At 43.8% G+C, this 13,034-nt stretch overlaps 1 protein-coding gene across 1 annotated transcript in view; it reads right to left on the bottom strand.

Annotated features, from left to right (window-relative positions):
• Positions 1-13,034, bottom strand: part of LOC139386133 (FRAS1-related extracellular matrix protein 2-like) — a 120,642-nt gene that overhangs the window by 48,321 nt on the left and 59,287 nt on the right. Inside the window, exons 6-8 of the mRNA XM_071131566.1 lie at positions 9,623-9,853; positions 2,273-2,398; positions 1,823-2,074 (exon numbers count right to left, since the gene is read on the bottom strand). Of these exons, the coding sequence (XP_070987667.1) occupies positions 1,823-2,074; positions 2,273-2,398; positions 9,623-9,853 (609 nt within the window). The remainder of the gene's footprint in view (positions 1-1,822; positions 2,075-2,272; positions 2,399-9,622; positions 9,854-13,034) is intronic.

Below are 13,034 nucleotides of genomic sequence, written 5' to 3'. Positions count from 1 at the left end.
ACAATTTTTTGATGAATAAATAAATACGTTTTATATGTAAGATGGCTAAATGAAGAGCAAAATTATTGATTATTATTATTTGTGCCCTGGTCCTATAAGAGCTCTTTGTCACTTCCCACAAGCCGGGTTGTGACAAAAAATCACACTCATTCTTATGCTTAATAAATGTATGGTATAGTGTGTGTGTGGCAGGCTTACAATGATGGCAAAAAACAACACGTGAGAGTGTGCTGACCCTGGTGCTAGAGGGGGTTGTTGGGGAATAATCAGAATTGGTAACATAGGTAAGATGTTTTATATTCATCATATGTTTGTAAGTTACTTCTCATCAGAATGTGTTTGTATAATACTGTGGCGGGGTTGCAGTATCTGTTCTATGTCAAGACTAAGTTGCTTGGGCCGGAGAGAGGGGAGAGGTCAAGCGTGTATCTCTTGGCTCCACAATGTCTGTGTGCCAGTCAGTGTGTCTCTGTGATCTTGTCAAGATAGGATGGATTTGATATATGCCTGTTGATATGGAGGATTGGTTTATGGTTCTGAGTTTGAGAAAATAATATGTTTTAGGAGACAAAGCTGAACGATGAATTATGCCGATGCTGTCTTATCCTGTGTGTGTCTTTGCTATAAAGGAACTAAGTTGAAATGTGGAAGGGACTCTCAGAGAATTAATTGATAGACACTGAATTGATCTGAGAGTCACAGGGTTGTGATAGAGCTCATATAATTAAAGATGGACTTTGATAACTAACTCTGACGTGTGTGTGGTTTGCTCTCATGATTTGGTAAATAGAGGAAATTTCCACGACAGGGTACGCAGCTGGAGGTTGAATGTTTGAAGGGGAACGGGACTATAAAAAGTTTGGGAACCATGGCCCTCTTGGTTTCATTCAGCTGGTACTACATAATTTCTGTACTTCAAGTTTACCTGTATCCGTCAGCATAGTACCACATAAATCATTAATTATACCAATTATTTTTTATTTCATACGTTTTTTTAAAGTTTAGAGTTTTCTGTTCATCTAAAGGATACAATGAACCAATACAACAATACAAAACCACATCCAACCGATGGGAGCCTGCTTCTATTGGTCAAGTCATGAATTCCCTTTGCCTGAGGTGTATAGGTGTGTGTGTGTGTGTGAACCTTTCGAAGGTCCCCTGATCTATCTGTCCTAGATGTTTCATGAATTCCCTTTGCCTGAGGTGTATAGGTGTGGGTGTGAACCTTTCGAAGGTCCCCTGATCTATCTGTCCTAGATGTTTCATGAATTCCCTTTGCCTGAGGTGTATAGGTGTGTGTGTGTGTGTGTGAACCTTTCGAAGGTCCCCTGATCTATCTGTTCTAGATGTTTCATGAATTCCCTTTGCCTGAGGTGTATAGGTGTGTGTGTGTGTGTGAACCTTTCGAAGGTCCCCTGATCTATCTGTTCTAGATGTTTCATGAATGCTATTAAAGTGTAAATGTACCTTTTTACACAACATCTCAACTGTCTCCTTTGCGAACAAGCAAAATGAAATAACAACACGTCTGCTAACATTGTTGTCTTAACATAATCTGCCAGAGGTGACAGGACAGGAGCAATCTTTTTTTTCTTACTCTCACATTGTGAAAAATAAATTACCCAGATGGCATCCTATTTCCTATTAAGTGAACTACTCTGGTCAAAAGTAGTGCCCTACATAGGGAATAGGGTGCCATTTGAGATGCAAGCCTAGTCTATTCAAGAGCGATATTAACACTTTCCTCAGCTGGTAACTATTATCCTGTCCTCCAGGCGAGAGGTTTGAAAGGTCAAAGGTGAAAAGTGAAGGGCCATCTTACCGTCGTCCAGGTCAGGTATGATGGTGACCCTGGCAGTGTGGTACTCCTGTCTCAGACGGCCTCCCATGGGCATACTAAGGGTAACGTTGAAGCTCTCCTCCTCTTCATACAGAGAGTCATCTATGATCACCACACGACAGGAACTCTCTGTCTCGCCCTTATCGAAGCGCAGGACACTGTTGTGTTCCTCAGGTCTGGATATGTAGTCAGAGTAGGACAGGACTGTAGAGGGGATGGTCCCTGTAGCTGTGGCTGTAGGAGAGAGGAAAGGAGAGAGGGATGAGAAGAGAGGGAGGTGTGTGTGTGTGTGTGTGTGTGTGTGTGTGTGTGTGTGTGTGTGTGTGTGTGTGTGTGTGTGTGTGTGTGTGTGTGTGTGTGTGTGTGTGTGTGTGTGTGTGTGTGTGTGTGTGTGTGTGTGTGCGTGCGTGCGTGCGTGCGTGTGGACTGTACCTTGCTGTGTGTAGCAGATGACCATGAGTTCCTGTGTGACGTCACCACTCCTGCGCACTGGGATCAGCAGCTCCCCGATGTCCTCCTCTATAGAGTAGACTGCAGACTGGATAAACACTGTCGACTCTGGGGAGGGGGGAGAGAGAGAGAGAGAGAGATGGGGACAGAGAGGGAGATAGAGAGAGAGAGAGAGAGAGAGAGGACAGAGAGAGAGAGAGAGAGAGAGAGAGAGACAGAGACAGAGAGAGACAGAGACAGAGACAGAGAGAGACAGAGAGAGAGAGAGAAAGAGGGGGACAGAGAGAGAGAGAGAGAGAGAGAGAGACAGAGACAGGGAGAGAGAGAAAGAGGGGGACAGAGAGAGAGAGAGAAAGAGGGGGACAGAGAGAGAGAGTGAGCGAGAGAGAGAGAGAGAGAGAGAGAGAGAGAGAGAGAGAGAGAGAGAGAGAGAGAGAGAGAGAGAGAGAGCGAGAGAGAGAGAGAGAGAGAGAGAGAGAGAGAGAGGGGTGGGGACAGAGCGAGAGAGAGAGAGAGAGAGAGAGAGAGAGCGGGGGACAGAGAGAGAGAGAGAGAGATAAACCATCACATCCTTCTCACTGTGTACATACTTATTTCATTAATACAGAAGTTATGCGGATGACAAGAGGGTACAACAACGTGTTGAATATTTCTGTCCATTACAATATGTTGCTGCTGGTGCTCTGGTCCAGGCTCCTCCCTGAGGACAGAGGTCTCAGTGAACTGAGGCAGAAGACATAGTCTGCGTCGCAAACGGCACCCTATTTCCTATATACAGTAGTAGACTCCTTTTGACCAGAGCCCTATGTAGGCCCTGGTCAAAAGTAGGGCACTATATTGGGAATAGGGAATCATTTGGGATCCATCCAGAGGATATGATGACTAACATCAGTGGTTGGCACAGACAACTACCCAGAAGCCTCTCTGATTTGACAGCTGACGCACAGGGACCAATATACATTTAGTGAATTGTTCATAGGAAAATTCCAGCTTCCGTACTATAGACTTTGAATGTGAAGAAGGACCATTTTGATTTATTTTACCTTTATTTAACTAGGCAAGTCAGTTAAGAACAAATTCTTATTTTCAATGACGGCCTAGGAACAGTGGGTTCAGGGGCAGAACGACAGATTTGTTCCTTGTCAGCTCGGGGATTTGAACTTGCAACCTTCCGTTTACTAGTCCAACACTCTAACCACTAGGCTACCCTGCCGGCCAGTTAAAGTGGGCCTAGATAATAAACCTGACGTGTCTTGATTCTGTTAGCAAGCAGAGACCTGCTCAAACCATTGGTCTTTTTTAAAAGTTTGTGTTAGTCACTCCCCCTGTCCTGTCCTGTCCTTTCCTCTCCTTATCTCCTCTCCTCCTTTACTCTGCATAGCGAGACTGTGTCTAAGTTACTAGACCTGAGTTACATCCCAGCGGCCTACACTAAGAAGTACAGTGCCTTGCGAAAGTATTCGCCCCCCTTGAACTTTGCGACCTTTTGCCACATTTCAGGCTTCAAACATAAAGATATAAAACTGTATTTTTTTGTGAAGAATCAACAACAAGTGGGACACAATCATGAAGTGGAACAACATTTATTGGATATTTCAAACTTTTTTAACAAATCAAAAACTGAAAAATTGGGCGTGCAAAATTATGCAGCCCCTTTACTTTCAGTGCAGCAAACTCTCTCCAGAGGTTCAGTGAGGATCTCTGAATGATCCAATGTTGACCTAAATGACTAATGATCATAAATACAATCCACCTGTGTGTAATCAAGTCTCCGTATAAATGCACCTGCACTGTGATAGTCTCAGAGGTCCGTTAAAAGCGCAGAGAGCATCATGAAGAACAAGGAACACACCAGGCAGGTCCGAGATACTGTCGTGAAGAAGTTTAAAGCCGGATTTGGATACAAAAAGATTTCCCAAGCTTTAAACATCCCAAGGAGCACTGTGCAAGCGATAATATTGAAATGGAAGGAGTATCAGACCACTGCAAATCTACCAAGACCTGGCCGTCCCTCTAAACTTTCAGCTCATACAAGGAGAAGACTGATCAGAGATGCAGCCAAGAGGCCCATGATCACTCTGGATGAACTGCAGAGATCTACAGCTGAGGTGGGAGACTCTGTCCATAGGACAACAATCAGTCGTATATTGCACAAATCTGGCCTTTATGGAAAAGTGGCAAGAAGAAAGCCATTTCTTAAAGATATCCATAAAAAGTGTTGTTTAAAGTTTGCCACAGGCCACCTGGGAGACACACCAAACATGTGGAAGAAGGTGCTCTGGTCAGATGAAACCAAAATTGAACTTTTTGGCAACAATGTAAAACGTTATGTTTGGCGTAAAAGCAACACAGCTGAACACACCATCCCCACTGTCAAACATGGTGGTGGCAGCATCATGGTTTGGGCCTGCTTTTCTTCAGCAGGGACAGGGAAGATGGTTAAAATTGATGGGAAGATGGATGGAGCCAAATACAGGACCATTCTGGAAGAAAACCTGATGGAGTCTGCAAAAGACCTGAGACTGGGACGGAGATTTGTCTTCCAACAAGACAATGATCCAAAACATAAAGCAAAATCTACAATGGAATGGTTCAAAAATAAACATATCCAGGTGTTAGAATGGCCAAGTCAAAGTCCAGACCTGAATCCAATCGAGAATCTGTGGAAAGAACTGAAAACTGCTGTTCACAAATGCTCTCCATCCAACCTCACTGAGCTCGAGCTGTTTTGCAAGGAGGAATGGGAAAAAATGTCAGTCTCTCGATGTGCAAAACTGATAGAGACATACCCCAAGCGACTTACAGCTGTAATCGCAGCAAAAGGTGGTGCTACAAAGTATTAACTTAAGGGGGCTGAATAATTTTGCACGCCCAATTTTTCAGTTTTTGATTTGTTAAAAAAGTTTGAAATATCCAATAAATGTCGTTCCACTTCATGATTGTGTCCCACTTGTTGTTGATTCTTCACAAAAAAATACAGTTTTATATCTTTATGTTTGAAGCCTGAAATGTGGCAAAAGGTCGCAAAGTTCAAGGGGGCTGAATACTTTCGCAAGGCACTGTACCTACCCCACATAGACAAGTTTACGATATTCTCTCTATCACTGTTATGCTTCTTCTTAAAACCTATTCTTTACTCTAATTGTGAATCTGGTCATCTGTGCTAATAAGGTGACAGTGTGCCAGCAGGGCCTGAACTCCCACAACCCCCAACAGTCCCACCTGACCAATTACTGTCTGACCAGGACACTGGACCAATGGCTCCCTGCCCTTCCCAGCCTGGTCTTGACTAAATAAGTAGATGTTCTACCTCCTACTCAGGCTAGCATACAAGCTTATAGCCCTTAATAGCAGCTCCTACCAAGGCTCATACCAAGGCTGACAGGCCTTCGTGTGGAGAGCTTCTCCTCTCTCTCTCTCTCTCTCTCTCTCTGACTTAATTTGAACTCTTCTGATAGTTGAAGAGATTCACATTTAAAGGAGCTGCTAGAACCTGGGTCAGTTGTAATGTTGTTGTAATGTAAGTCCCAAATGGCACCCTATTCCATATGTAGAGCACTCATTTTTACCTGGGCCCGTAGGACTCTCGTCAAAGTAGTGCACTAAAAAGGGAATAGGGTAACATTTGAGACACAGATGTATTCTGAGAAGCTGGGAAATCATGGAAATCTAAAATAGCATGTTGATATGTTAATGTGTAAATATACATGTTTGTGGTCATGAAGCAAAACTATATGTTAATGTGTAACGGCCAAATCATAATATTGATATTACAGCTGCACCATCGAGAGCATCCTGACTGGTTGCATCACTGCCTGGTATGGCAACTACTCAGCTTCCGACCGCAAGGCTCTACAGAGTGTAGTGCGTACGGCCCAGTACATCACTGGGACCAAGCTTCCTGCCATCCAGGACCTCTATACCAGGCGGTGTCAGAGGAAGGCCCTAAAAATTGTCAAAGACTCCAGCCACCGTAGTCATATACAGTAGTTCTCTCTGCTACCGCACGGCAAGCGGTACCGGAGCGCCAAGTCTAGGTCCAAGAGGCTTCCAAATAGCTTCTACCCCCAAGTCATAAGATTCCTGAACATCTAATCAAATGGCTACCCAGACTATTTGCATTGTCCCCCCACCTCCACTTTTACTCTGCTGCTACTCTCTGTTTATTATCTATGCATAGTCACTTTAATAACTCTACCTACATGCACATATTACCTCAATTACCTCGACTAACCTGTGCCCCCGCACATTGACTCTGTACCGGTACCCCTTGTATATTGCCTCGCTGTTACTATTTTACTGCTGCTCTTTAATGATTTGTTACTTTAATTTCTTATTGTCACGACTTTCGCCGAAATTGGTTCCTCTCCTGGTTCGGGCGGCATTTTGGCGGTCAGCGTCGCCGGTCTTCTAGCCATCATTGATCCATTTTTCATTTTCCATTTGTTTTGTCTTGTCTTCCCACACACCTGGTTTCAATTCCATCATTACATGTTGTGTATTTAACCCTCTGCTCCCCCCATGTCCTTGTCTGGAATTGTTTATTGTAAGTGCTTGAGCACGTTATGTCTGGTGTGCGACGGGTTTTGTACCCCTTGTATTGATTGTTCTGTTTACGGTGATTTTTATTATTAAACTGCGCCGTTGTAACAGAGTTTTTGTTCTCCTGCGCCTGACTTCTCTGCCGCCAGTACGCACTCATTACACTTATATATATAAAAAACTTTTTTTACTTTTCTATATTAGTGTATCATTTATTTTATTTGTTATTTTTTCTCCATCTAAAAATAAGTTTTCTTTAAAAAGTATATATATATATATATTTTTTTGTTTAGGTATTTTTTTCCTAAAACTGCATTGTTGGTTAAGGGCTTGTAAGTAAGGATTTCACTGTAAGGTCTCCCGCCACCTGTTGTATTTGGCACATGTGACTAATACAATTTAACTTGACTTGATAGCGGCATGTTATCTTAATTTCCCTCAAGGGACTAGTGTTTTGTGAGACAAACAATACCATCCTCCATACATTTTAACCAATGTAAGTTGTTGACAGATTATTCCTCCTCTCACACAGGGGGACCCCAGAGGGGGAAGTAGAGGAGAGGCATCATTTATATGTACATTATGCAAGAGCTCCCTTCCTCAGACTTCCAACTACAGTATCACAGGGGAACGAACGGCTTAGCTGCTGTTTTTAAAAACCTTGTTTGTCTGAACTGTATTTAGATACTTTGACTACTGTACGTCCCTAATATCTCCCTATTCCCTATGTTGTGGGAATATGGTGCCATTTGGGACACAACCGTTGTGTAAACAACATGAGAAGCCTGGGAAGTCTCCAGTCTAGTGTTCTCCATCCATACCCTGGGTCTGACCCTAACCTTGGGATTCTCCATACCCAATTAACTATATTTATTTATTTAACCGTGTTAATTTACCTTTCTGGAGGAAACAACTTCCCATATGGACTATTGTTACAGTGTTACTGATCACTAAATCTAACCTGGGGTTACAGAACTCCGGTAACTGTTCCAAAATTCCCAGGCTCTGGAGCCAGGCCAGGGATTGATAAGAGGCAGAGAGCAGCTTCACTAACAGAGAGCAGCTTCACTAACAGAGAGCAGCTTCACTAACAGAGAGCAGCTTCACTAACAGAGAGCAGCTTCACTAACAAAGAGCAGCTTAACTAACAGAGAGCAGCTTCACTAACAAAGAGCAGCTTCACTAACAAGGAGCAGCTTAACTAACAAAGTGTAGCTTCACTAACAAAGAGCAGCTTCACTAACAAGGAGCAGCTTAACTAACAGAGAGCAGCTTCACTAACAAAGAGCAGCTTCACTAACAAGGAGCAGCTTAACTAACAGAGAGCTGCTTCACTAACAGAGAGCAGCTTCACTAACAGAGAGCAGCTTCACTAAGAAAGAGCAGCTTCACTAACAGAGAGCAGCTTCACTTACAGAGAGCAGCTTCACATACAGAGAGCAGCTTCACTAACAAAGAGCAGCTTCACTAACAGACAGCAGCTTCACTAACAGAGAGCAGCTTAACTAACAGAGAGCAGCTTCACTAACAGAGAGCAGCTTCGCGTACAGAGAGCAGCTTCATGTACAGAGAGTATCTTCACGTACAGAGAGCAGCTTCACGTACAGAGAGCAGCTTCACTAACAGAGTGCAGCTTCACTAACAAAGAGCAGCTTCACTAACAGAGAGCAGCTTCACATACAGAGAGCAGCTTCACTAACAGAGAGCAGCTTCACTAACAAAGAGCAGCTTAACTAACAGAGAGCAGCTTCACGTACAGAGAGCAGCTTCACTAACAGAGAGCAGCTTCACTAACAAAGAGCAGCTTCACTAACAGAGAGCAGCTTCACTAACATAGAGCAGTTTCACTAACAGAGTGCAGCTTCACTAACAGAGAGCAGCTTCACTAACAGAGAGCAGCTTCACTAACAGAGAGCAGCTTCACTAACAGAGAGCACCTTCACTAACAGAGTGCAGCTTCACTAACAGAGAGCAGCTTCACTAACAGAGAGCAGCTTCACTAATGAGGCTGACGAAGGTATTAGGTATTTTATTAGGATCCCCATTAGCTGTTGCAAAAGCAGCAGCTACTCTTCCTGGGATCCACACAAAACATGAAACATTACATAATACAGAACATTAATAGACAAGAACAGCTCAAGGACAGAACTACATACATTTGTTTTTGTAAAGGAACAATACAGTACATTCGCACAAACTATCTAGGTCAAATAGGGGAGAGGCGTTGTGCCGTGAGGTGTTGCTTTATCTGTTTTTTGAAACCAGGTTTGCTGTTTATTTGAGCAATATGAGATGGGATGGAGTTCCATGCAATAATGGCTTTATATAATACTGTACACTTTCTTGAATTTGTTCTGGATTTGGGGACTGTGAAAATACCTCTGGTGGCATGTCTGGTGGGGTAAGTGTGTGTGTCAGAGCTGTGTGTAAGTTGACTATGCAAACAATTTGGGATTTACAACATAATTAATGTTCCTTATAAAAAGAAGAAGTGATGCAGTCAGTCTCTCCTCAACTCTTAGCCAAGAGAGACTGGCATGCATAGTATTTATATCAGCCCTCTTATTACAATGAAGGTCCATGTTTTGTTATACACTGACCTGGATGTTCTCACCCACCTACTATACAACCCTGCCTCACCCATAGAGATAACCTCAGACCAATCATCTCTGCTAAGACTGATGAATAACCTACCTGTAGTAATGACTTATCAACCGTTAGTCATTTGAACACAACACTGTTTAGACTGTTAAAACAAGCTACTCTGGATCATGGACCTGTAGTACATACCATCAGCTGGGTCGAGGATCTCCACAGTGGCTGTGTCAGGGAACTCCAGGGCAGCCATGACAGGTTCTGACAGAACAATCTGAAAGGTCTCAGACTGCTCGTACACTCCATCCTGCAGGATCCTCACCCTCCATGTGGCCGTGGTCTGACCTGGGTTAAACTGGACCTGCTTCTGGGCTTTACCACGGAAGTCCTTATCCTTCTCCGCCGTACCATCTCTGGTGCTGATGCCTGGGCAAGGAGGGAGGAGAGGAGAGAGGGGGCATAGAGGAAGAGGAAATGATTACATGTACTGTACACAAAACTTTTGTTCTTACAATGTGGCATTCAACAAGATAAGATCAGAAGGCAGCATCCAGATATAAGAACCGGTCAATAACAGAGCCCAGTCAGAGATGGGTCAGAGAAGCAGTCAGTGTTAGATGAAGTTGTGATGTGTCAGCTAGCAGATGGCCCTGACGTGGACCAGGAGGAGGGGGTGGTAATCAGGACGTCACTCTCGATCTGGCCCCTAGTGGTCTGACTGAACACAGAGGACACTGTAATACATATTCCTAGGCCAGCAGCATACCACCCTGCATACCAGTGCTGGGTTGCTTCTGAAGCTAAGCAGCGTTGGTCCTGGTCAGTTCCCGGATGGGAGACCAGATGCTGCTGGAAGTGGTGTTGGAGGGCCAGTAGGAGGCACTCTTTCCTCTGGTCTAAAAAATATCCCAATGCCCAGGGCAGTGATTGGGGTGCCCTGTGTAGGGTGCTGTCTTTCGGATGGGATGTTAAACGGGTGTCCTGACTCTCTGAGGTCATTAAAGATCCCGTGGCACTTATCGTAAGAGTAGGGGTGTTAACCCCGGTGTCCTGGCAAAAAATTCCCAATCTGGCCCTCAAACCATCACGGTCACCTAATACTCTCCAGTTTACAATTGGCTCATTCATCCCCTGTAACTATTCCCCAGGTTGTTGCTGTGAATAAGAACATGTTCTCAGTCAACTTACTTAATAAATAAATAAAATCTTACCAAGGTCAATTACCTACCATGCCACATTGGGAGATCATTTTGCTTCCTATCAAGCTACATTATCTTGACACAATTAAGCTATATTGTGGGTAAAGCAGAATCAACTTAAAACAAGGTTGTCTATGCAGGTAGTGTAGAAGTATTGGTAGATTGACATTGTTGTTACTGCCCAGTCTACTGAGTCTAGCCTGCCCAGCTTGCTGGTGGTAGTTTGTGCCAGTGCTGTTTGATCAGACCTGCTGTCACTGAGGGCTGGTGATGATGGCAGGACTCCTTCTGTTCAGCTAGCTACACAACCAGCTAGCTACACAACCAGCTAGCTACACAAGCAGCTAGCTACACCACCAGCTAGCTACACAACCAGCTAGCTACACAACCAGCTAGCTACACAACCAGCTAGCTTCACTGGCTGGCTCACTCTGAGATAGACCAACACAAATATGAATTATTTAATTCATTAATAATAATAATAACAACAAACAAACACATAAATTAAGAAGCTAGATAAAGATAAAAGAGCAAGAGAGAGAGAGAGAAAGAGAGAAGATAACACTAAAGAGCTTCAACGGTGCACAGATGGAGGAGGAAATGTATGAGTTGGGGAATTGGACCAAAATTACCATTTCATTCTTTGAAGTGAGCTTTGATATGCCTACACCAAGAAGGGAAATGGGCCCTGTACGTGTTCATGGGGCTGCTACAGTTCTTGCTGACATGTGTTCATAGATAACATGGATGAGCTCAACAGAGCCGGAATATATATCACCTGTCTTCAAAGAGCAGGCAGAGAAGCAGCTCCCTAACTCTGTCTAAATCCCAAATGAGACCCTATACCCTACATAATGCACTACTTTTTACCAGAGCCCTATTTGGGTTCTGGTTAAAAGTAGTGCACTATATAGGGAATAGGATGCTATCTGGGACTCACACTCTGTCTCTCTCACAGCAGAAGGAGGACTACAGCTCCCTGATCCCAGAAGCAGCTCTGAGGCCTAGCAGCAGGCCTGGGTTTAAATACTATGACATTTTTGCTTTAGCCTATATAGCAGCAGGCTAGCTCTACATAGCTGCTATACTAGCACCTCCCCTGATTCACACAACTTTACCAAATGCCTCACAACGTCCAATAAAGAACCAGGCATCCAGTTGAAAGTAGTGCGCTATATAGGGAATAGGGTGCCATTTCAGATGTATCCTAGGTCTTGTGATCAGGGCTAGCTCTGGCAGGCCAGCAAGCAGGGCTGGGATGGAGCAGATATCCTCTGTCTCCTCACTGTGTGAAGCACTGGCCTGAGATCAGTCAGCATGTCATCTCAGTACCAAGGCAGATGGGTAGTGGGTCTGTCAGACTGATCTGATGCCTGTGAGTCTGGTTCATCTGAAGGCTTGGCTTTCTCTTTCCATCTCCCTTCATCCTTTGAGGTTTGTGATCCATTAAACACATTGAGGAGCAGAAAGGACTGCCAGTGTGCGGTGTGTGCTTCTAGAGGTTTTCTGTGTCCCTAATGACACCATATTCCTTCTATAGTGGCCTACCATAGGTCTCTGGTTAAAAGTAGTGCACTACCTAGGGAATAGTGTGCCATTTGGGATGTAAACCCACATTTCTCCTGTTCTGTCCTGTTCTAACCTCCTATAAGCACACAGCTGGAGAGCCAGAACATTTCACTGATGCAATGATGTTCGTTTGAGAAATATATCCATGTACTCTCAAATATTAATATCTTCAATATTTTTTAAAAACAGCTTCAGAAGTTTCCACAGTATGGAATTGAGTTATTTATCGTCGTAATCAGAAATGCTAATCAGTCAACCCATTAGAAGGGGGATAGAACCCTCTTCGTTGTGTTCTCCAAGAACAGTTCCTTAACTTGAATTATCTCTTGAAGAGGGCAGACCCTTGAGATAGTCTAATGGTCATATTATCTGCATATTATCTGCATATTATCTGCATAGTCCCCTGAGAGAGAGTGAGATAATTAGCTAGCAGAGACACAGGGCTGCTTCCCAATTGATACCCTATTCCCTATGTAGTGCTGTACTTTAGTCCAGAGCCCTGTGGCCAACAATGGGCCCTGGTCAAAAGTAGTGCACTATATAGAGAATATTTCAGGCCATTTGGGATGCACACAGGAACAATGCACCACAGCCTCAACACTAGCAAATACACAGTGAGACACAGCTAGGGACAACTCAATACACCCGACCCATCTGATCTGACCTCAGACTTCAGCTATTCAAACTAGCACAGCTTTATTGACATCTCGAACGTATTAGGATTCTAGACAAAAACAATGAAAACAATACCAGTGGCGCCAGTAGTAGTCAGCCATAAAACCTTTGTTATAAACCCTGTGTATAAAATGAGTGTTATAAAACTAAGGTTTAATGTTGTT

The sequence above is a fragment of the Oncorhynchus clarkii genome, chromosome 27, assembly GCF_045791955.1.
Source record: "Oncorhynchus clarkii lewisi isolate Uvic-CL-2024 chromosome 27, UVic_Ocla_1.0, whole genome shotgun sequence".
Classification (NCBI taxonomy): Eukaryota; Metazoa; Chordata; class Actinopteri; order Salmoniformes; family Salmonidae; genus Oncorhynchus; species Oncorhynchus clarkii.
The sequence above is the reverse complement of the archived record's forward strand: the minus strand, read 5'-3'. Positions and strand labels throughout refer to the sequence as shown.